Source organism: Aotus nancymaae, unplaced genomic scaffold (assembly GCF_030222135.1).
Source record: "Aotus nancymaae isolate 86718 unplaced genomic scaffold, 86718_ANA_hifiasm-v0.15.2.pri h1tg000015l_0, whole genome shotgun sequence".
Lineage (NCBI taxonomy): Eukaryota > Metazoa > Chordata > Mammalia > Primates > Aotidae > Aotus > Aotus nancymaae.
Genome location: NW_026988426.1, coordinates 18,101,165 through 18,127,053, shown reverse-complemented (window position 1 = coordinate 18,127,053; position 25,889 = coordinate 18,101,165). Strand labels below are relative to the sequence as shown.

The 25,889-nt window shown below is 38.3% G+C and overlaps 1 protein-coding gene across 1 annotated transcript in view; it reads right to left on the bottom strand.

Moving 5' to 3' along the window:
• Positions 1 to 5,837: 5,837 nt before the first annotated feature.
• The window catches only part of RARS1 (arginyl-tRNA synthetase 1), a 34,455-nt gene continuing 14,403 nt past the window's right edge, over positions 5,838 to 25,889 (bottom strand). The window contains exons 8-15 of the mRNA XM_012461105.3: positions 24,306 to 24,435; positions 23,054 to 23,158; positions 19,410 to 19,588; positions 18,570 to 18,679; positions 15,545 to 15,650; positions 8,188 to 8,360; positions 7,045 to 7,292; positions 5,838 to 6,056 (exon numbers count right to left, since the gene is read on the bottom strand). Coding sequence (XP_012316528.1) covers positions 5,947 to 6,056; positions 7,045 to 7,292; positions 8,188 to 8,360; positions 15,545 to 15,650; positions 18,570 to 18,679; positions 19,410 to 19,588; positions 23,054 to 23,158; positions 24,306 to 24,435 — 1,161 coding nt within the window. The 3' untranslated portion in view covers positions 5,838 to 5,946. The remainder of the gene's footprint in view (positions 6,057 to 7,044; positions 7,293 to 8,187; positions 8,361 to 15,544; positions 15,651 to 18,569; positions 18,680 to 19,409; positions 19,589 to 23,053; positions 23,159 to 24,305; positions 24,436 to 25,889) is intronic.

The following is a 25,889-nucleotide window of genomic DNA, read 5'->3' as shown; positions in this document are numbered from 1 at the left end:
TGTATGTGTGTAGTCTTTAGAATGTTCTATATGTAAGACCATGTTATCTGGAAATAGTGATAATCTCATTTCTTCCTTTCCAATCTTAAAGACTTTTATTTTTCTTCACCTAGTTGTCCTGGCTAGAACTTCCAGTAGAGTATTGAATAGATGTGACAAGAGTGAACATCTTTGTTTCTGGCCTATTGAGATTCTCATGTGGGGTTTTAATTTCCCTCTTCAGTTTATTAATATGATGTATTACTGTGATTTTTTTTTTGTTTTTGAGACAGGGTCTTATTCTGTTAAACACTCAGGCTGGAGTGCAGTGGCTCAGCCTCAGTCACTGAAACCTCTGCCTCCCAGGTTCAAGCAATTCTTGTGCCTCAGCAACTCAAATAGCTGGGATTACAGGTGCATGCCACCATGCCTGGCTGATTTTTGCATTTTTTTGTAGACATGGAATTTCACCATGTTGGCCAGACTGGTCTTGAACACCTGACCTCTATCAGTCTGCCTGCCTCTGCTGCCCAAAGTGCTGGGATTACAGGCATGAGCCACCATGCCAGCCTGTGATTTTACTTCATATGTTGAATCACCTTTACATTTCTCAGCTAAGTCTCACTTGGTCATGCGTACAGTTCTTTTAGTATTTTGCTGAATTCAATTTGCTAGTATTGAACTTTTTGTATCTATGTGATAATTGATCTTAAGTTTTCTTATTTTATGATGCTTTTGGTTTGAATATTGGGATAAAAATATCCTTGTAGAATGAGTTAAAAAGCGATCCTTGACATTTTGGGCTGGATGATTAAAAAACAAACAAAAAAAACAATCCTTTTTTTGAAGAGTTTTAGAAGGAATGGTGTTAAGTCTTCTTTAAAGATTTGGTAGAATTCACCAGAAAAGCCATCTGGTCCTTGGCTTTTCTTTGTTGGAAGTTTTTGACTATTGACTAAATCTCTTTGCTACATAGGTCTATTCAGATTTTGAGTTAGTTTTGGTAGTTTGTATGTTTCTAGGAATTTGTCCATTTCATCTAAATTGTCTAATTTTTTGGCATACAATTGTATTCTCTATAGACTTTTTATTCTATAAGGTCAATAGTAATATCTCTACTCTCATGCCTGATTTTAATAATTTGAGTCTTATCTTTTTCCTTTCAGTCTAGCTATAAAGGTTTGTCAATTTTGCTGATCTTAAGAAACCAACTTTTGATTGAATTCATTTTCTCTATTGTTTTTCTATTCTCTAATTCATTCATGTCTCATCTTATTTTCTTCTTTATGCCTTCAACATGCTGAGTAGGTATTTTTCATTTTAGTGTACTATGTTAATTACCTTGTCATTTCTCTTACCATATATTTTGGAGTTATTTTCTTGATGGTTGTCCTGGGGGTTACAATTAACATCTTAATTTATAACAATCAAGTTCAGATTAATATCAACTTAGTTTCAGTAGTATACAAAATCTTTGCTCCTATACAGCAGTCTCCTATTCCCTTTTATAGTTTTGTTTTTGTCACAAATTACATCTTTATACAGTGTATGTTAATCAACATAGATTTATGTTGTTTTACATCTATCGACAGTTTTTATACATTATATGTCCATCTTTATACATTATACGTCCATCAACATAGATTTATGCAGTTGCCCTTTTAATTTTTAAAAATTTTTATTTTTTAGAGATGAGGTCTCATTATGTTGCCCAGGCTGGAGTGCAGTGGTTATTTATAGAGGTGATCATAGCACACAACAGCCTCAAACTCCTGAATTCAAGCAGTCTTCCCACCTCAGTCTCCTGAACAGCTGATACTACAGGGCCTATGCCACCACACCCATCTCCACAGTTGCCTTTTAAGTAAGAAAAAAGTTACAAATAAAAAATACAGCCGGGCGCGGTGGCTCAAGCCTGTAATCCCAGCACTTTGGGAGGCCGAGGCGGGTGGATCACGAGGTCAAGAGATCGAGACCATCCTGGTCAACATGGTGAAACCCCGTCTCTACTAATACAAAAAATTAGCTGGGCACAGTGGCGCGTGCCTGTAATCCCAGCTACTCAGGAGGCTGAGGCAGGAGAATTGCCTGAACCCAGGAAGCGGAGATTGCGGTGAGCCGAGATCGCGCCATTGCGCTCCAGCCTGGGTATCAAGAGTGAAACTCCGTCTCAAAAAAAAAAAAAAAAAAAAATACATTACTGTTAATTTTTATACTTTTATATACTTGATTTTATAATCTTTTACACTTTTTATGTACTTACCTTTATTGATGTTATTTGTGTTATTTTGTTAGTCTAGGGTCCTTACATTTCAACATTTAGCATTTCTTGTAAGGATGGTCTCCTAGTGACAAACTTTTTGTTTATTGGGAAACATCTTAATACCATCTTCATTTTTGAAGAACAGCTTTGCTGAATATAGAGGTCTTGATTAACAGTTTCCTCCACTTTTGGACTTTAAATGTCATTCCACTGGCCCTATGAAGTGCCAATGGCAGTGAGATTGGCACAGAATTCTCAGTGGGGGTTGGGATTGGGGAGAATAACTGAATTCTGGCAAACCAGGTATCTTTGGATGATGGAAGGCTTCAGGCAGTCCTATGTCTGGAAGAGCACTGAGTAGAGACCTAAGAAATAGATTAGCTCAGCAAACGGGTCTGTAAATTAATTTAATTCTGTAAATTAAAGAATGGGATGTGGAAAATTTATATTTATGTAGAGACACTGGACCATACCAGGTCAAACTTTTTCCTACCAACTTAATTTTCCTCATTCCTCACACTATTGTGTTTAATCAACTTTGGGATGTACATTTTAACATTTCTGAAATTGCAATGCATCTCACAGATGATGGCTGTGACAGTCATCACTGTCTTCACATGAATATCAGGACTCAGATAATAATCCTGGGAACTACAGTGGAACATCAAAACACTGCATCATCAATGTTTTTGATAGCATAGAGGATGATATTGTCTAGAAAAGACAGATGTTAATGACAGCATCAAAAAGTGTCTCAAAAGAGAGGACTGGTAAGTTTTGGGAGTATTTTAACCAATTTACTTCAGTTGTGTTTTCCTCTGCTAAGTTTGCACATAAGTGATACATGATAAAAGTCTAAAAGACTTCAGTACATGTGAAATTAAAATTCTAACTTAGACAAATGTTCTATCAGTTTAAAAGTTGATCAAGTTCTTTTTTTAGTAGTGCAAAACAATAGTATATTGCAATCGATGGTGTTTAGAGCTATTGATATACAGTACAGTAATTTCCTAGAATGCAGTAAATAAGCTTGAGGTCACAGAAAAGATCATTCGTTAGGATAAATGAATGAACATCTGAAAAGCGTATTTTTTCTATTAACCAATAAAAAATTATTTTGACTTTTTTTAGAGGTCAAGTGAAGGCAAGTTTGAGAGTCACAAAGGCCTACAGGCTTAAATAAGATTAAGGATTACCTGAAGTCAAATTGGCTTTGTTTTTCCAAAGGCTAGCACATTAAAAACAGGCTAGGCCGGGCACTGTAGCTCATGCCTGTAATCCCAGCACTTTGGGAGGCTGAGGCGGGCGGATCAGAAGGTCAGGAGATCGAGATCATCCTGGCTAACACGGTGAAACCCCGTCTCTACTCAAAGTACAAAAAATAAGCTGGGCGTGGTGGCACACACCTGTAGTCCCAGCTACTTGGGAGACTGAGGCAAGAGAATTGCCTGAACCTGGGAAGTGAAGGTTGCAGCGAGCTGAGATTGCGCCACTGCACTCCAGCCTGGGTGACAGAGAGAGACTGTCTCAAAAAATAAATTAGTAAGTAAGTAAATAAATAAATAAATAACAGGCTAATCAGCACACTCACAGTCATAGCTACTACAGAGGCTGAAGCTGGAGGATCACTTGCGCCCAAGAGTTACGGTGAATGGCTGGGCACAGTGACTCACGCCTATAATCTCAGCACTGTGGGAGGCTAAGGTGCGCGGATCACCTGAGGTTAGCAGTTTGAGAACAGCCTGGCCAACATGGTGAAACCATGTCTCTACTAAAAATACAAAACATTAGCCAGGCATGGTAGTGCGCGCTTGTAGTCCCAGCTACTTGGGAGGCTGAGACACAAGAATCGCCTGAACCTGGGAAGTGGAGGTTGCAGTGAGCCAAGATATTGCACCACTGCACTCCAGCCTGGGCACTGAGACTTTGTCTCAAAAAAAAAAAAAAAAGGCACCATTGCACTCCAGCCTGGAAAACAGACCAAGACTTCGTCTCTAAAAACAAACAGGAGAATCAGAACTATACTATTCCTAAGGAAAGATTTCTGATATTATCTACATTATCAAATGGTATTTATATATAATTATGGTAAAACAATGTTTCAAAGATATAGTTATGGTCTCAGGAATCTGAGATATTCCAGTGTATGAACTTATCATGACCTTTGGTTAATTTAACATACTCCCCTAGTCTTTCATCATTTTCTCCTCCACCTCACTGAATCCTGTTTTTAATTCATAAAATCTCCCAAGTCTTTTGACTCCTGGGCTCAATAGTCTAGGTGGACTGTCTTTGCAGTTAGTAGAGGAAACTGCTTAGCCTCCCCATGTTTGTTGGAGGGAGCAGTGATCTAATGTGGACACGATAGACTTATACATACCAGTTTGTTTGTGAATGGAAGCTATTATTATGACTCATTAAGATCCTCTCTAAGGTTCCTGTAAGCTTGTAGACTTTTAGAAACAGCATAGTATGATACGATTCATGCTTATTAAGCATTCATTTTTTATTGTGTTGGCTTTACATGCAATCTCATTTCATTTTTAAAATATTTATTTAATTAATTATATTTTTTTAAGACAGGGTTTCACCACGTTGGTCAGGCTGGTCTTGAACTCCCGACCTCAGGTGATCCACCTGCCTTGGCCTCCAAAGTGCTTGGATTACAGGCGTGAGCCACGACGCCTGGCCATCCCATTTCATTTGTATATTTTTAATTTGTATTGGCAGATTCCAGTAACTGCCAACTCAATAATTAGCGTGTGGAGTTGACCGCAAAACCTCTCTTGCTGCCACTACCAATCTCCACATTCTGTCCTGTTTTACAAGGACTCCAATTTCATGAAATGAGACAATATGCCTTGCCTGGGGGATGAATCATGACTGGTCTAAGGAAATCATGGCAATCCTTAGCCTGGACATTCACGCTAGGTTTCTACCCTCCTTTGCAACTAGGATTGGCATACGGCCAATAAGATGTTAAGAGTTAATCTTGAGCTTCAGGAAAATTTCCAGTCTATATTGCCTTGCCCCCTTCCCCTTAACCCAGATTTGTTATATTGCCAGGGTTATCGTTTCTTAAAATGGAAAAAGCCTGAATTTGGGATTTTATTTATTTTTGAGAGTATCCACAGAAGAATTTGGGATTTTAAACATGCATATTTTGTTGCTGAGCAATCCAGGGCAAGTTACTTATCTCTGTGCAGTCTCAAGTTTTGTTACTTATAAAACAGGGATAAATATCTCTCACAGAACAATGAAATGAGACATGAATGGAACAATGAAGATGTGTAAAGTTCTTGGGGCCTTTTCAGGGTCAATAAATGGAATTCCTTATCTAATTAAAATTAATAAAACATTCCTGCCAAGTCAGTCTTTTCAGGATCAATAAATGGAATTCCTTATCTAATTAAAATTAATGAAACGTTCCTGCCAAGTCAATACACTCTTACTGTGGTGCACAAATCCTGTTATTTCATGGCATCCATAAAAGCCATTTTGGTTTAATGCTCAGCAAGATATAAGCATATTTGTGAAAGCGATTTTTTTTCTTTTTAGAATTCTAGTTGTTAGAGATTAAAAACCACATTTTGCATAGTTGACAAATTTTCTTTACTTATGCTTGTGTCCACATGATTGTAAAAAAGCAAACAGTGCCAATGGCCACTTTGGTAAAAACACACAGTGTTCAAACCTAAGAAGGATTACATCCTCTGGACAGGTTTTATTCCCAGGATATCGAACCCCTTGGCCATGACAGCAGCTACTGCTTCACATAACAGCATACGCCACATGTTCACCTTCAATATTTTTCCTGAAAAGACCAAAAAAAGCTGTTTATTAACTTGTTTTCCTTTTTGAAAATCATTATTAAAGAATCTATATTACTTGCAAATTTTAGTTAGAAGTGCATAGCCCAACCCACAGATGTTTTTGGGTTTTAACTAGAATCTTTTACCTTAAACTATGAAGACAATTTAAAAATAAAGGCATTTCTGTTAAAAAAAAAAAATTGTTTTTGACTATTAAGAGCTATGAGGTCAGCAATGATTCGAACAGCAAATTTTACTTTTCAAAAAAATTTTTCCTAACAGTCTGAAATAACTATAAACCTTATTAACATATTGGTGATTTTTTTTCCCTAATAAAGTTTCAGTTCTCAGGCATGACTCTAACAAATGCCTATTTGCCTTATAATACATTAATTCAGTCAACTTCATTAACTATGTAATACGACAGACAGCAGAGAGCCTAAGGTAAGAAAAGATAACAATTGTTTTCAACGTTTCCATTATCAAAAACACTCAAAGATTCCTTCTGGGACCCACAAACACACTGTTTGTTGGCAATGTCCTACTCTCAGTAATCTTCCAAATGTTTTCTTTGGAGTCCTAAGGTTCCATCTCATGTGCCTGATGGTAGAAAAACAGACTAACTGGGCACAATTCCCATTTCTGGTTTAAAGTGCTACTTCAAATTTCATCCTTTTATATGATATAAATCACTATGCAACTGTTAGGGAAAAAGGGGAAGTTTCCATGAATAAAATAAACCTGAAAACCACTCCTACACAATTCAAATGCCTTGATGGCACCCATCCCCAATATGGCTACTGAATGAGACACTTGGAGCTGGGTACAGTAGCTCACACGTGTAATTCCAGCCATTTGGGAGGCTCAAGTGGGAGAACCACTTAAGGCCAGAAGTTTGAGGCTGCAGTGAGCTATGACTTCAGCACTGCACTCCAGTCCAAGGGACAGAGCAAAGATCCATGTCTCTTAGGAAAAAAAAAAGACACTCACCAGTCTGTCTATCTTTCTCCACACAATAGCAGCTATCATAGAACTCTGTGAAAGTAGTTGCCAGCTCATATATATAATCACAGAGAGTGTGGAGAAGTAAGTCATCTAAAATCTTTTGCAGAATCTCAGGGAACCGTAAAATGCATCGGCCTAGTTTCCATTCCTTCTCATGATCCAAAAGAATCTTGGTTTCTCGAGCAGCTTTTTGGAGCATTTCTTCATCAATATTGGCCAGACGTGCAATAGACCTTAAAAGAAAAAATCATCAGGCAACCATCACTCTTCCCTTTTCTTAGGCACACTTGTTCTCCACTCGAAAACATGTACTAAGAAGTGATTCATGTAAATCAGAAATTATCACCAACTATAAAGAAGTTCCTATAAAAATGAAGTATTTTATTATAGGGCATACTATTAGGCAAAACTAATAACCTGACCTAAAGCATTTCATAATACTAAAAATGGAAATGTAATTCTTTTAGGGGATCAGCTGACATTTCCCAGATATTTAAACACAGAGCATCTAGGAGAATATTGGCAAGTGCAATTAGAGCCAGGTTTAGGGATTCTGGGATAACTTGCAATTCTAAAAGAGGATATATTTCCAAAGATACTTGTAGACAGAAAAATAAATCTAAACAACAAAAAAATAACCATTCTAGGCTGGGTGTGATGGCTCATGCCTGTAATCTCAGCACTTTGGGAGGCCAAGGTGGGCAGATCACTTGAGGTCCAGAGTTCGAGACCTGCCTCACCAGCATGATAAAACCCTGTCTCTACTAATAATACAAAAGTTAGCTGGGCATGGTGGTGGATACCTGTAATCCCAGCTACTGGGGAGGCTGAGGCAGGAGAATCACTTGAACCTGGGAGGCAGAGGTTGCAGTGAGCCAAGATCGCACCATTGCTCTTTTAGCCTGGGCAACAGAGTGCAACTCCGTCTCAAAAAAAAAAAAAAAACCATCTTAGAGTCAGGTGTAATGGTGGTACATCAGTAATCTCAGCTACTCAGGAGGCTAAGATCATTTGAGATCAATACCCTGTTTCATTTAAAAAAAAAAAAAAAAGAAAAAGAAAAAAAAATTTTTGGAGTAACATGCTTTTCATTTGATTCAAAATAAAACAATGTCTACCCATAATTACCTGATTCTAGTGAAGGCATACAACAAGTAAGCAGCTGTATTTCCTCTGTCATCTAGCATTTTGTCAAAGGAGAAGATGTAGTCATTCAACCGGTTATGGGAAAGGTCAGCATATTTGATACAGCCATAAGCAACAGATGTCTGAGCAGCATTCAGTTCCTCTGCAGTTAAGACCTTTGGGAAAAACAAAACAATATTTCATAGCTTACTGACTGCTGCTTTTGCCCTGGTGGCTCACAGGCATAAGACTGGGGTAGGGAACATCTAATGATATTCTTTTATCAATAAACTTTAATAAACGTTGACACTGAGGCAGGACATGGGCTAACGTACAAAGAAAATAATGAAAATATAAAATGCATTATGCACAATGAAGAATGTTTCTATGAGAAACTGAATTTGTAAAATGTCAGCATAAATACCTTTTTCCGATGTATTCAGTAGATATGAAACCAGAAGCATCAATTATTAGTTTATATCCACTTTATACTATGAACATTATGAAGTTATAAGAAACACAGTAACACAGAAAAATACAAATAAAAAATTTGGGTTAAGTAATTAATTGAAATCAAGGATGTATTAAGAGTAGATGAAGGCTGGGCGCGGTGGCTCAAGCCTGTAATCCCAGCACTTTGGGAAGCCGAGGCAGGTGGATCACGAGGTCAAGAGGTCGAGACCATCCTGGTCAACATGGTGAAACCCTGTCTCTACTAATACAAAAAATTAGCTGGGCATGGTGGCGCGTGCCTGTAATCCCAGCTACTCAGGAGGCTGAGGCAGGAGAATTGCCTGAACCCAGGAGGCGGAGGTTGCGGTGAGCCGAGATCGCGCCATTGCACTCCAGCCTGGGTAACAAGAGCGAAACTCCGTCTCAAAAAAAAAAAAAAGAGTAGATGAAAAAACTTATTCACTATTTTGCTAATATTTGCTCAAGTATTCTAAAGCAATATTAGGCCACAAGTAAATAATTAAGGATTTTGCTTCTGGCCATGACAGAGTACCTTGCAGCAGACTAACCATTCTACCAAAAGCAACTATTTAAAAGCTGGGTTAAACATATGAAACAACTGTTTGAAATCAATAGAGAGCATCAACACAAGCAAAGTTGACGGGGCTCTAGTTCTTGGAAGAAGGAAAACATAGGGAATAGGGAATGAGTCCATGCTCACTTGTTTTTTCCCTAAGGGCATTTTTCACATCCCTACATAGTGGACAAGGAGGACAGAACCCAAGCAGAAAGAAGTGGTCTTACTGGGGTGAGAAGAGTTTAAAATATGGGGCTGCTAAACAAGCAAGGCCAAAATCCCCAAAAGGAAGGAGTCACAGAGGAGTCAAAGACTCTGTGAACAAATTTCTTTCAAAATGTCATATGGCTGCTATGGACAAGGCAAGACTCCAAAAAATCTATGAGGACAGAGCAAGTAAAGAGCTAAAGCAGTGATTTCAGCAGCTGTGTCACACTGGGCACTCCCACAGCAGCAAAATGGAAGAGCATTAGTACACACACCATTGAAATATGGCCAGAGGGCCGTATTTTAGGAGTAAGGACTTCACTCTAGGCATAAAGGTAAAATTTAAGTAGTTCAACCCTAAAGAAGCATAAAACCAGTATCAACAGGGTCACGTTAATCAGCTGGTATGCTATCTGCTGGCTAGAAGAAAACTTAACAGTCTCTGGAGGGAAATAACCTCAGCCAGAATCCTTGTGATTTTCCCTTCATAATGCCCAGCACCCAGTAACAAATAGTTTCCTAAAAAAGCAAGATGAGCCAGGTGTAATTGTTCGTGCCTGTAATGCAGCAGCTACTTGGGAGGCTGAGGCAGAAGGATCACTTGAAGCCAGGAGTTTGAGACCAGCCTGGACAACAGAGTGAGACCCCTATCTCTTGGGGGGAAAAAAGATAAAAGAGCAAGATGAAATGACCAAATACTAAGGAGGGGGAGTACAAAGGGCTATGAGAGAATCAAGACAACAGAAACAAAAGAAAAAAGACAATACCAACTTTAAAGTCTGAAATTGTTTAAGATGAAGCTACTTATACTTATTAATGATAAAAGGGGAAAATACTAACTTTACAGCGGAAAAAAATGACACTATCATCTTACCAAAGAGATCAAAATTAATATTACTAATCATAAAGCTTATCAACATCATATGCATCGATTCTTAGAAGACTGTATAACCTGGAAACAGAGTACAACTCATAAGACTTACAAGACTCTATAACCTGGAAACAGAATGTAACGGAACAGGAGGCAGTATCAGACAAATCCAACTAAATGATATTCCAAAAATAGTAACTGACCAGCAGACTTCATAAGTGTCAAAGGTCATGAAAGTCAAAGACAGACCAAAGAACTGCCCAGATTAAAGAGGAGACTTGATAACTAATTGTACTATGTTATCTTGGACTGGATCTTAGACTAGAAAAAGGACATTAGTGATGACACCAACTGTGCCACCAGAATAAGGACTGCAAATTAGTTAATGGTATTGTATCAATGTTAATTTCCTGATTTTGAAAATCATACTATATAGCTATGAAGGATATTAGTATCTGGGGATATTAAATGAAAGATATAAAATTCTTTGTACTATCTTGCAACTTTTTTTTTTTTTTTTTTTTGAGAGAGTCTCACTCCGTCACCAGGTGCCAGGCTGGAGTGCAGTGGCGCAACCTCAGCTCACTGCACCCTCTGCCTCCCGGGTTCAAGCAATTCTCCTGCCTCAGTCTCCTGAACAGCTGGGACTACAGGCGCGTGCTACCACACCCAGCTAATTTTAATTATTTTTAGTAGAGACAGGGTTTCACCACGTTGGCCAGGATGGTCTCGATCTCCTGACCTCATGATCCTCCCGCCTCGGCCTCCCAAAGTGCTGGGATTACAGGAGTGAGCCACTGCGCCCAGCCTCTTGCAACTTTTTTAAGCCTAAAACTGTTTCAAAATGTTTAAGACTAACATGTTCAAAAAATTAAAAGGAAAAGAGGAAGAAACCTGGATGAAAAGATGAAAAATTTCAAGAAATACCTTAAGCACAGAATATCAAAATATAGTATCTGAAGTAGAAAATATTCAAAATAAAGAAGAGAAAAAAAATGAATCAGAGCATAAGAAACACATGAGATACAGTCACAAGTTCTAACATTATGTACTTGGAGTTCCAAAAATAACAGAATGAGGAAAAGTAGTAGTATTTCAAGAGATATGGCCAAGAATTTTCCTAACCTGATGAAAGAACTCAACCCACAGATTTAGGAAGCTCAGCAGGCCCCACAGGGTAAAAACAAAAATGACTCCCCAAACCACACTTACGCATTTCTTAGTCAAAGTACTGAAAATAAGGCCTAAGAAAAATACTAAAAAAAGTGTGAAAGATACATACTTTCAAAGGAGAAACAATGAAACTTGCAACTGATTTTCAAAGGAAACTATGGTAGCTGAAAAACAATGGAATATCATTTTTATTTATTTCCTCCCCCCAGCCCCACTGGTCCTCTCCAGTTCTGTGGAATATCATCTCTAAAAATGCTGAAAAACAGCTGCCAAACTAGAATTCTATACTCAATAAAAACATTGTTCAAAACTGAAGGCAACATAAAGACATTTTTGAACAATGGAAAAATCTGAAAGAATCTGTCACCCCAGCAGACCTATGCAAAATAAAATAAAATAAAGACCTTCAGACTGATAAAAAATAATCTCACATGGAATCAAAACAACTGCAGGAGGCCGGGTGCGGTGGCTCATGCCTGTAATGCCAGCACTTTGAGAGGGCGAGGTGGGTGGATCACAAGGTCAGGAGTTTGAGACCAGCCCGGCCAATATAGTGAAACCCTATCTCCTTAAAACAAACAAACAAACAAACAAAAAACTGCAGGAATGGGCAAAAATGTATAAATATTGATTGTCTAAAGCAAAATAATAATGATAAATAAGCAAAACACTTAACAGATTCTTCACAAGAGAAAGTTATCTAGATGATCAATAAGCTTAAGAAAAGGTAGTCAGGCTAGGCACGGTGGCTCACACCTATAATCCCAGCACTTTTGGAACCTGAGGCAGGCAGATTGCTGGTTCCAGGGGTTTGAGACCAGCCTGGCCAACATGGTAAAACCTCATCTTTACAAGCAATACAAAAATTAGCCTGGTGTGTTGCCATGTGCCTGTAGTCCCAGCTACTCAGGAGGCTGAGGCAGGAGACTCACTTGAACCTGGGAGGCGGAGGTTGCAGTAAGCCGAGATCATGCCACTGCACTCCAGCCTGGGTGACAGACTGAGATTCTGTCTTAAAACAATAAATAAAAATAAAGAAAAGGTGGTCAATATCATTATTAATCAGAGGAATGCAAATTTTAACCACAATAAATCACTACACACTCATCAGAAAAGCAAAAATAAAAAACAGTGACTAAGCCAATTGTGATGGTTAATACTGTTAACTTGATTAGACTGAAGGATACAAAGTATTGATCTTGGTGTGTCTTTGCGAGTGTTTCCAAGGGAGATTAACATTTGAGCCAGTGCGCTGGGAAGGGCAGACCCAACCTTAGTTGGGTAGGCACCATCTAATCAGCTGCTAGCGAATATAAAGTAGGGAGAAAAAAGTGAAAAGGAGAGACTGGCCTAGTCTCCCAACCTGTATCTTTCTCCTGTGCTGGATACTTCCTACCCTGGAACATCTGACTCCAAGTTCTTCAGTTTTGGGGCTCTCCTTGCTCCTCAGCTTACAGAAAGCCTATTGTGGGACCTCGAGATCATGTAAGTTAATACTTAATAAACCTCCCCTTACATATATCTATCCTATTAGTCCTGTCCCTCTAGGGAACCCTGACTAATACACCAATGTTGGTAAACATATGGTACAATGAAACTCTCATATGTTAGTAGTGGGAGTATACAACAGTCACCACTTTCTCCTTGGCAATTTTTTTAATAAAGTGAAGCACAAGACAATCCTACAACCCAGCAATGCCATTTCTAGATATATATCCAAAAGAAAAAGCACATGTACCTCTAAAAGGGCTTCAACAATAATGTTCAAAATAGCTTTGTATTCTGAACAGCCAATAACTGGAAATAATCCTAATGTCCACCAATAGGAGAATGGGTAAACAAAATGTGGCACCTTCATATAACAGAATATGCAGCAATAAAAACAAATGAACTACAGCTGGGTGTGGTGGTTCATGCCTCTAATCCTAGCACTTTGGGAGGCCAAGGTGGGTAAATTGCTTGAGCCCAGGAGTTCCAGCCTGGGCAACATGGCAAAACCCCATCTCTACAAAAAATACAAAAATTAGCCGGGTATAGTAGCGGGTGCCTATAGTCCCAGCTACTCGGGAGGCTGAGGTAGAAGGATCACCTGGATTACATGAGCCCAGGAGGTAAAGGTGCAGTGAGCTATGATCTTGCCACTGCACTCCAGCCTGAGTAATAGAGTGAGACTGTCTCAAAAACAAAACAAAACAAAACAAAAAACATATGAACTACTGATAGACATGGAAAAGAGCACATACTATGTGATTTCATTTATGTGAAATTCCAGAATAAGCAAAAGTGATTTATAGTGATAGGAAAATTTCTGGGGTGATGGAAATACATCTTGAGCGGTATTGTAAGGCATAAATATGTAAAAATTCATCAAGTTGTGCATTTTACCATACACATTTAAAATTAACTTTAAAAAAATACTAGCTGGGGTGATTAAATAAATGAAAGAGCCAAAGCAATTTTTGTCAACAGGCAGACTAAACAAACTGGCTAGATGACTAAACTTTCCACTTTTCATCTACTGTGCCAGATGTGCCTACACCTGTGATTTAGTTGGATCATTGGGACAGATTACTTATGGCTTGGTGCTGTCTTTGTGATAGTGAGTTCTTGTGAGATCTGGTCATTTAAGTGTGTGGCACCTTCTTCCACCTTCTCCCCCGCCCTCAACTCTCTCTTGCTCCTGCTTTCACCATGTATAGTTGACTGCTCCCGCTTTACCTTCCACCATGAGTAAAAGCCCTGAGGCCTCCCCAGAAGCCAAGTGATACTGGTGCCATGCTCGTACAGCCAGAAGTACCATGAGCCAATTAAACCTCTTTTCTTTTATAAATTACCCAGTCTCCGGTATTTTTTTTTTTTTTTTTTTTTTTTTGAGACGGAGTTTCGCTCTTGATACCCAGGCTGGAGTGCAATGGCGCGATCTCGGCTCACCGCAACCTCCGCCTCCTGGGTTCAGGCAATTCTCCTGCCTCAGCCTCCTGAGTAGCTGGGATTACAGGCACGCGCCACCATGCCCAGCTAATTTTTTGTATTAGTAGAGACGGGGTTTCACCATGTTGACCAAGATGGTCTCGATCTCTTGACCTCGTGATCCACCCGCCTCGGCCTCCCAAAGTGCTGGGATTACAGGCTTGAGCCACCGCGCCCGGCCTAGGTATTTCTTTATAGCGATGCAAAACTGGCATAATATTAATACAACCAGGATTAAAAGGCAAAACTATTTTGGAGATCCCAGCTTGGTAGACTTGAAAACTATCTACTGGAAGCAGAGAAAAACTATTTGAGATATCTTCTTGCTGGCAATGGAAATGGAGCAGTGAAAAGGATAAAGCCATAATTACAGCCTGCCTTCATGCTCTCTGGATTGTAAGTGATCTGTTTAAACTCAAAGAGAGTTTTCCCTCAAAACCTTTTTTTGCATTTGGATATTTCATGTGACATCACATCCTAGTCTGTTTCTTCTTTTGTAGTTTTACTCCTCTGTTTACAGTAGTGTGTTCCTTCCAAAACATGACTTTCCTTGCTGGAGAGGTTATAGGATCCTCGGCATGACCTCTCCTCTACTGCTCCAAACTTAAAAAAACAAACAAACAAAAAAACCAATTTTTCTTGTTGACTTTTCTTCATTTTGGATTCCTCCAAATTCCATACAAACCCAACCATAGTCATTTCTAAGGGTGCTATGAAAGACCATCATGTTGCCTGCTCTGAAGGTTCATCAATGGCCGTGGGTGGCAAGAATTGACTGCTGTAACCACTCTACAAATGCTCCCAAAGAACGAGCTTGGCGCATGTAGACTCTGATGTAAGTTGAAGAATCAAACCCCTTCAGTCTGCAATATTCTTCTATCACTGGGAATTGCCGTTAAGCAGCACAGATACTAAGCTACATTAACAAAGGAGGAAAAAGACAAGGTCTTTTTTAATTGCCAAGAACTATATTTTCTAAATAAATGCTCAGCAATTCACAAAATAAACTTACTATTCAATAAAATCAGAGCAATATAAACCTTGTCCTAGGTGGACTGACTCCTTATAATGCTCAGTATATACATTATGCCAATAAGGCTTTGGATTACCTTGTCTCTTTGTTTTTCCTTCAATTTGTCCATGGATCGTTTTAGTCCTTCTTCCAGAAGGTCCACGAGGCGCACTGTTTCACCCGAACGTGTTTTAAACTTTTTCCTAAAAAATGTAAAAGCCCCAATCAGATTTTGAAACGGACTTTTAAACTTAGAAATCTTTGAGAGACCTGATCACAACCTGCAACATATGTCTGTTTCAAATCTCTAAGGTATATGTTGCCCCTGAGAACTATTAACAGAGGGCTTCATGCCAATGATAACAATGCCTTATGCGAGTCATCGAGCAGGGAGGGTGCTGAATGAAATACTGTGCTATCAAGTGTCTTTCTTTCATCTCTAGCCCTCAACTCAAAGCATCCTATGCTCTTGCCCTCAACAGCACTCTATACATATTTACCTTTAATACATTTCCTAATAGAGAAAGATATTTGTTAATTTGTTCGCTTTCTTGGAATACAAAGTTTGGCTCAGATGTTTCACTTTTTTAGAAAAATTACTAATCAAAATACATGTGTCTAGAATTGCTTGGAAAGTCAGCAAATTCTTTGCCAAAATCTCACTTGAATTTCTCTGTATACTAATTCCTCTTGTTCAGTAATAACCAAGCCTTGATTCATACCAGAATCACCTGGCAAGGTTTAAAAAAAGATGCTTGAGCAGCCAGTTGCTTGCTTGCTTCATTCATTTATTTATTTTTAGAGACAGGATCTTGCTTTATTACCCAGGCTGAAGTGAAGTAGTATAGCCATGGCTCACTGTAACCTTGAACTCCTGAGCTTAAATAATCCTTCTGCCTTACCCTCCCAAGTAGCTAATTCTATAGGTGAGCCATCACACCTGGCTAATTTTTTAATTTTTATTTTTTGTAGAGATGGTGTCTCTCGCTATGTTGTCCAGGCTCCTATCAAACTCCTGGTCTCAAGTGATCCTCCCACCTCAGCCTCTCAAAGTGTTGGGATTACAGGCAGGAGACACTGTACCTGGCCCAGTTGCGCTGAAAAACAAACAAACAAACAACAACAACAAAAACAGAAAAAAACCCCAGGATGCCAGGACCCTGTCCAGATCTACTGCAATCAAAATCACTATGGATAGGGCAAAAGCACTAGTAGGTACTTCCCTGGACAGTTGCTGTTAAAAAGCATTTTGAAAAAACTGAATTTTACCTATTAAACAAAAAAGTTCATAGAACACCAAGGATATAGTATCATTCTTGTTAAAAAACCTTCAGACATAACAATGAAGCATTCCTTTTTACCCAAAGTGTACCAAAATAAATGCATTACTTTCTGTTCAAGTTTTATTTCCAGAGGTTGCCTAAGAGTTTACTTGCCCTGTAAAATTCTGCTTATACAGAATTAAAACTCCTTTATTATCCCAGAAATACATTATATATTTCCATAGCTTTCTTTATGCCATACACCCCTTAAGTGTCCCACTTTTAAATCTCTGATAAAATGAAACTCATCATGAAGACCGGTCAAAATGCTAAAGGAAACCTTCCTTAATGTTTCTGCTTTGCAATGACTGTTCCTTTCAGTTACTCCCTACCTGTGCCTGCCTTGAATTTTTGTTTTTGGTTTGGTCTATTCTGACTAGTGGCTCTACAATGAGAGATGCATATCTAAATACCAAGACAGAGCTCTTAAAAAACCACAGATGCCTAATACCCACTTTAGACCCAGTAAGTCAGTAACTCCCACAGTGGGCCTTGCATGTGTATTTTCACAAGCTCCACAGGAATCTGATCTGCTTTAGATGATAGGCTCCTTCATGAAGGAGGTCATGTTCTGTGTATCTGTGTGTACACACTGTGGAGCATTCAGCCAACAGCATGCACAGCACATGCTCAATATGGAGATGTACAAGGAACAGGCTGGGCACGGTGGCTCACGCCTGTAATCCCAGCACTTTGGGAGGCCGAGGCGGGCGGATCGCCAGGTCAAGAGATCAAGACCATCCTGGCTAACATGGTGAAACCCTGTCTCTACTAAAAATACAAAAATTAGCTGGGTGTGGTGGCGTGTACCTGTAGTCTCAGCTACTCGGGAGGCTGAGGCAGGAGAATTGCTTGAACCCAGAGGCGGAGGTTGCAGTGAGCCGAGATTGTGCCACTGCACTCCAGCCTGGTGCCTGGCAACAGAGCCAGACTCTGTCTCAAAAAAAAAAAAAGAAAAAAGAAAATGTTGTTTCCAACAAGGTCTTTGAGCTCCACATAATCTATATCTAAGATAATACCTTAACACATCTAATCTGACTTTGACATGTTCAATTAGGGCTTTTGTACACTGGCTGGCCACACATCTTGAGCTACCTCATATGGTTTTTAGAAGTGTTACCACCTTTGTAGGATGGCAATATTTAGGTCCTATCACCTAAGATGCCATGGATTTTTGGTAAGTGATCCTAAAATACTAGTGAATACAAGAGGTTAAAATACAAAAGATGTTGTGCCTTTGAACTGAGGAATACTGTATCAAAACACAGTTGTATTTACCTTTTATTTCACAAATACTGAGAATATAGAAAAATCATTAAAAAAAACAAAGGATGAATATTAATATGCGGTTCTCAATAAACTATTTTTGGAGTGAACATAAAAACAAAACCAATTAATCTTAAAACTTAATTGGAATCTCAATAACATACCTTTTGCCTATGTTCAACTCTGAAGGAAAAAATATTTATAAAATGCATAAGCTATACTGTTGAACAGTGTCTGAGCAGGTACTGTAATAGATTTTATAATTTAGGTTTGTGGGAGAGGAAAACCATTATACATAATCTATTAGGTCTAAGAGGCCGGTTTTCATTCAACTTTGTACTTACTATCTACCTAAAGGCTACATTCTCTGGCGGTGATGTTATAGAAACAAAATCACTTTGCTGGGTTTACAGGGGACTAAAGAAAACTGTAGACTTTCTTAATTCTAATATGGTATCAAATGAAAAGCAGCCTCTTGCAAGGAAATGTGGGGACCAAGTATATCATTACCATCTTCAGATTTTCCAGACTTACTTGTCTTCCCCTAGCACCACACCAAATCCAGCATGGGAGACTCGAGTTACTTTAGGGTCATACCAGCCAATCATTTGAGCAGCAGCAAATATTGTCTGCAAGTGCACAGACTACAAATCAACAGAAACAGAAAGTTACTTGCTAGTCTTCTTTTTATTTATTTATTTATTTATTTATTTTTATTTTTTTAAAGACGGCGTTTCACCATGTTGGTCAGGCTGGTCTTGTACTCCTGACCTCAGATGATCCGCCCACCTTGGCCTCCCAGAGTGTTGGGATTACAGGCGTGAGCCACTGCGCCCGGCCTAGTCTTCTTAAAAAAAAAAAAAAAAAAAAAGACTTGAGACTCTTTGCTTAGGAATAGATTTGTAAAACTCAAATTGCTCAAAAATCTTGAGACAAGTGTTACTATAAAAGCTCTTCCTTTATTCCCTATATATATGAGAAACACTAACAAAGTCTAACAGTTATACTTTGCACTGTGTTCAAAGGTTTTTAAAAACAACTAAATTAAGGGCAGGTTTACATGCAAAAAGTTCAATTACATTTTAGGTCTCACAACAATCCAACCTCCTCTGAACCTCAGCAATTGACAGGAACAACTGCTGAGGTTCAGAGGAATAACAACCTTCTCCAGTTTGTGGAGGCAAGCTGGAAAACTGGGAAGCGTCCAGTTTGTCAGGGTCTAAACCCTCTTCCTTCTTCTATGTTATACTGATGTTCTGAATCTTAGGCTTCTGGGAAAATTTATAGCCATCCAGCACCAAATGCCACCAACCTCACCATACTGTTTTACTTCCAATCAGACAATGTAAAACACATATAAATCTATAAACTCACTTGTCCACTGTCCACCACATAGATAATCATATCTGCTTTTTCCTCAAATAGTCTTTGTTTAATAGCAGCCAGGTCAGATGTATCATAGGTATAACCTCCATCTGATTTTACTATGGTTAATGGTATGGAACACCCTGGGACAAACACAATCTTTCTGCCATCATCCACCTGCACAAATCCTACCGGGTTAGAAAAAATTTAATTAATAAAGTTAAAAGAACCCTGAAAGAAAATGAATGCTTAGTCATTCTACTATGTAAATATTTAGTTATTCAAAGAATATTTTAAAATATATTTATTAGAAAACTAAAGAAATCACATAATTTTTTCCTCACCATGATCTACTAGAAGCCTTGGAAAATGTTAACCATCAAGGTTCCCTGAACACTCAGGGTGCTATCAGAGCACAAGTCAGATGTTCTGGCAGTTTTTGAGACTACACTAAACTTGGCTCCCAAATTCTTTCTTTTTGACACACAGTCTCACTACGTTGCCCAGGCCAGTCTCAAACTCCTGGGCTCAAGTGATTCTCCTGCCTCGGCCTCCCTAAATACTGGGATTACAGGTGTGAGCCACCGTGCCCGGCCTCCCAAACTCTTCAGTTGGAGCCCATCAGTTCATTAGACCCAGAACATGAAAATCTGTGCTTTGCTTTCAAGCTGGAGCCATAACCTTCCTCTTGGAGAAAGATGCAATTCTTACACTGATCTCTAACAATGTGCTAAAGAGTAGTTGACACCATTTCAAGGTCCAGGAAACAAACACCACAGGATTTAGCATTTGGAATGAGAAGTGCAAAGAAAAATTAAATCCATGTTCATACACTCATGATGAAAAAGGTGAAATTCTTGGATGCAAGAGGTACAGGAAGAACATGGTAACAGCAGCAGCTATGCAGGAGTGCTACTATATGCCAAGTACTACGCTAAGTCCTTAAATTTATCCTTCAAAATAACCCTATGTAGTAAATAACTCTATGCTTTCTCACAGTTTAGAAAATTGAGACTTGGTAATATAAAGGCAGTATAAAATAGTAGTTAAAAACATAAGCTTTGTTTTCTCTGATAATGTTTGTAAAAAGAAAACAAAAACATAAGACTTTAAAGACAGACTGGCTATGTTTGAATCTCAGACATATCACTTATTAGCTATGTGACCCTGGGAAGTTACTAACCTCTCTGTGCCTATTTTCTCATAAAATAAACATTGTAAAAATTGCATTTATTTATTTTTTTGGGACAGGGCTTTGCTCTGTCACCCAGGCTGGAGTGCAGTGGTGTGAACATGCTTACTCCTAGACTTCCTGGGCTCAAGCAATCCTCCTGCCTCAGCCTCTCGTGAAGCTGGGACCATAGACGTGCACAATCATGCCTGACTAATTTTTTAATTTTTTTATTTGTAGAGACAGGGTCTCACATTGTTGCCCAGGCTAGCCTCAAACCCCTGGGCTCAAGTGATCCTCCCACCTCAGCCTCTCAAAGTGCTAAGATTACAGGCATGAGCTGCTGTACTCAACCTTTCTCTCGTTTTTATTTTGTTTTGTTCTTTTTCAGAGACAGGGACTCATTCTGTTGCCCAGGCTGTAGTGCAGTGGTGTGAGCATAGCTCATTGTAACCTCAAACTCCTGGCCTCAAGTGGTCCTCCTACCTCAGCCTCTCCAACGCTGTGATTACAGGTGTGAGCTACTGAACCCAGCCAAAATTTTATCATCTTAAACAGTATGGCCACTAGGCCCTAGACTATGATTAAAATATGATTCTCATTCAAGGAACCAAGCTTCCTTAGATATATGGTTGATTTCAGATCTGAGGCAGGAAATGTACAAAATGGGCCTGGAATATTATATACCAGAAAGCAATTAAATAACTACAAAAGGAATTGAAAAAAGCAAAACCACAACGAAAAATAAGAAAGCCAATTTGAGGTTACTCAGCCAAAATGGGACAATTTGAGCATTACAAAAATTATAAAGACAACTGATTGAAAAATATAAAACACATTAAAAGCCGACTACAATAATGTTAAAAATCAAGCAACTCACTTTGAGATGCTAAGAAAGACACTTGTTATTCTGCAATTGATTAAAAAAAAAAATTAAGCACTTCTACTACCCTACCTGTCTTATATGAACTGTACCCAAGGATAACCAAAATAATTAGTAACACAGTCCAGCATACGAGAACAAATGGAGAAAGAATGACAGAACAATACCATTTTCCAACCTCCAACCTCCAATGAAGTGGTGGAACCAAGTCACGGTCATAAATAGCTGACAAAACCAACAGGGAAAACCCATACATTTCTGATAGGGAAATGTATGGATAGATCTGGCTGACAATACTTGAACTCACTAATGAATCTTAATATGACAAAAAGAGAGACAACTAGACACTGCCTCATTGCCTGCATTTTTGCAACAAAAAGAAAACAACAGGCCGGGAGCAGTGGCTCACGCCTGTAATCCCAGCACTTAGGGAGGCTGAGGCAGGCAGATCATGAGGTCAGGAGTTCAAGAACAGCCTGGCCAACATACCGAAACCCTGTCTCTACTAAAAATACAAAAATTAGCTGGGTATGGTGGTGTGTGTCTGTAGTCCCAGCTACTCAGGAGGCTGAGGCAGGAGAATCGCTCACTCCAGCTCTGGGAGAGACTCAGAAAAACAACAACAACAACAAAATAAAAACAACAAAACAAGGAATAAAACATAAATTAGAATCTAATGAAGCCTCTTGAGAGAAACACAGAAAAGGCATTATGCTAAATAGGACCATATGGGAAATTCTTTAGGACAAATGTCCCAGTTTCTTCAACAATAAAAGAAATTTAAAGAGAGGGAGAAACCTCAGATTTATAGAACTTAAGATACATATCAAATAAATGTTATATACAGACATTGAAAAAACGATTAAAAAAATCATGAATTCAACACTTTGGAGGCTGAGGCAGGTCGATTACATGAGGTCAGGAGTTTGAGACCAGCCTAGTCAACATGGTGGAACCCCATCTCCATTAAAAAAGCAAAAATTAGCTGGGTGTGGTGGTGCATGCATGTAATTCCAGTTACTTGGGAGGCTGAGGCAGAAGAATTGCTTGAACTCAGGAGGTGGAAGCTGTAGTCAGCCGAGATCACTCCACTGCACACCAGCCTGGGTGACAGAGTTAAGACTCCATCTCAAAAAAAAAAAAAAAAAATTAACTTGAGAAATGTGAACTCTGTATGTTTAATGATATTAAGAAATTATTACTGGCTGGGTATGGTAGTTCATGCCTATAATCTCAGCACTCTGGGAGGCCAAGGTGGGAAGATCACTTGAAGCCAGTTTCACACCGGCCTAGGCAACATAGCAAGACTGTTTAAAATACATACATAATTACTTTTCTTGATTTTATAATGATATTATGGTTTTAGAGCAGGAAGAAGGGCCTGTTATTTCAGAAACATGTACCAAAGCTGTTACAGATGGAATTATATGATGGAAGCAGTGTGTGTAAGAAGGTATAGATACAATAAGGTTGGTCAGTACCTATAATTGTTGAAATTGGATGATGAGTATGTACGTGAAGCTGGTGTTACTATAAATTCTATCCATTTTTGCTTATTTGAAAATTTCCACAATAAAAAGTTTAAAAGAGAGAGCCTACCTCTATCTTCAAATTCCTTTACAACATCATTCATCCTATCGTGATAGAAGGATTCTCCTCTCTCTATTAAAGTGATGTCCAATGCATCATAGATTTTATTAAACTCTAGGGAAAAAAATAAAATGTCACCAAATAAAGAAAATACGTAAGAATTGTTTAAAAACAGGAAACATGCACCTTATTACATTAAAAATGTATAATGGAGAGCATTACATACATGCTGTCATTTTGAAAAAGGGAAAGAATATGGTAAGATACACATCAAAATATTAGAGTGGGACTATAATTCTCATTTCCCTCTGTCTACATTTACTGTTTTCTATAAGAAACACGTCCTTCTTGTACAACTTTTTGAAAATTAATTCTTAAAAAATATAAGGAAAAAAAAGCTCTTTCTATCTGGTGATCAAATATTTACTAAATTTTCTTGTAGTTTTTCCTGATTTGTACCACTTACCTGTCTATGTAGCAATGCATCGGTGACACAGTATATATATATATATATATATATATTTTTTTTTTTTTTTGAGAAGGAGTCTCACTCTGTCGCCCAGGGTAGAGTGCAGTGGTGTGATCTCAGTCACTGCAACCTCCCAGGTTCAAGCGATTCCTCTCCCTAGACCTCCTGAGTAGCTGAGATTACAGGTGTGAGCCACCATGCTCGGCCTCATAGTACTACTTATTGTAATTATAAAACATTTTATTACCTAGTGCTACAAACCAGTCATCATGAGTCATCTTTTTCAAAGATCTACTGGTGGTTCTTTAACCTATTTACTCTTCAAAAAAACCTTCAAAACTATTTTATCAAGTTAAAAAACTTGAAATTGCCTTAAAATCATAAATAAATTTGGCAAACTAGGGAACTGGGCATGGCACTCTATCCAAACATTCTATTACATCTCATTGTATACTTCTCATCATTTTGGTCCTATATATTTATGGATAAACTCTCATTCCTAAGTGCTTGTAAGTGTTTTATAGGTTTTGTTACTATTATAAGATTTCTATTTCTTTTACACTTTATTTTCTACTTAATTTTTGCTGACTTCTAAGAAAGTTAAATTTTGAGCCTGCCTGTCTTAAGACAGGCTCAAAATTTATTAGTTGTTTCAGAAATACATTTAAGAAAAAATCTATTTGCCTGTCCTCTGAAGTTTAAAATATCATTCAAAGTCAAATCAAAATTAAGACTCAAGGAAACCATATAAACAGTATTTGCTGGATGAAGGAACAAAGCCCAGAATCTCACCTTGGCGAGAGACATCACAGATAAGGTTCCATGCTTTTATAATATCTGGGTTTTTACCCTGGAGCAGAACTACACACTGATATGCTCGCTTCTTAAATTCCTCCTCAGTATCAAACCTCTTCTTAGATTCCTGTGTGTATATATATTTTATAAAGTAAGGTTTGTAAAAAGATCTAATCCTGTATTTCTAAAAAAAAGAACTTACACATTTTTACACAAACACAGTGAGAAAATGCAAACTTAGAACACCAGAAAAAGTGCTCTCCCTCAACAGTTGAGAATGCTGTTACAAATGAACATGCCAAAGAACTCTGAAAGCATTTTTCTTGAAAATAGAAAAATCTCAACACAGTCTTCCTTACACTTTTCCAGTTCATAAAAGTCTACTCCAGCTAATACTTTTGTGTTCACGAATAGTTAGTACAGAATAGCTAACAGGGAGGACTGAATTTTCTGTGTTCCAATCTCCATTTTGGATGTGGTCCTGAATGAATTTTTTCTTTCTTTCTTTTGTGACAGAGTCTCACTCTGTCTCCCAGGCTGGAGAGGAGTGGCGCGATTTTAGCTCACTGCAACCTCCGTGTCCAGGATTCAAATGCTTCTCGTGCCTCAGCTTCTGAGTAGCTGGGATTACAGGCATATGCCACCATAATTGGTTAATTTTTGTATTATTAGTAGAGATGGAATTTCACCATGTTGGCCAGGCTGGTCTCGAATTCCTTACCTCAAGTGATCTGCCCACCTGGGCCTCCCAAAGTGCTGGGATTACAAGTGTGAGCCACCATGCCTGGACAACTTATTTATTTGTTTTTTACTAAAGAGAAAATTGCTTTCATTGTTTTATTTCTATTTTGAAATCAATACATACTTAAACATAATTAGTTAATCCCACCCCAAATTAACTGGTGTTAATATTTAGTGTATAAATCTAGATATTTCTTTGCAAATTCACATGAATGTTCTAACAAAAATTGGAAATGGCTTTTCTTTACTGTGGTTTGTAAACTTTAGCAATTTATTTATACAAACAATTTCTTGTATTAATAGATCTGCTCCATTATATTCAAAGTACAGAACTCCAAAAGATGACTGATAATATTAGTTACTTTTCCAGTCTCGTATCAATAAACATTTAGCTTATTTTCTTTGACATGGAGTTTTGCTATTGTTGCCCAGGCCCAGGTTCAAGAGATTCTCCTGCCTCAAACTCCTGAGTAACTGGGACTACAGGTGCGCGCAACCACGCCCAGCTAATTTTTGTATTTTTAGTAGAGACAGGATTTCACCATGTTGGCTAGGATGGTCTCAATTGCTTGACCTCGTGATCCGTGTGCCTCAGCCTCCCAAAGTGCTGGGATTACAGGTGTGAGCCACAGCACCCAGCCACATTTAGCTTATTTTCAACAGAAAACATTTACCAGAAGTAAAATCAAGCAAACAAAAACAAAATCCCCACAAATATTTACTTTTTAATACAGGAATCCTATTCTTGAAACATTCTCTATCGTAAAGAAAATTCATAAGAATTCAAACAAATAGAAAACTTGCATCTCACATTAAAATAAATTTGTTAATCAAAACATT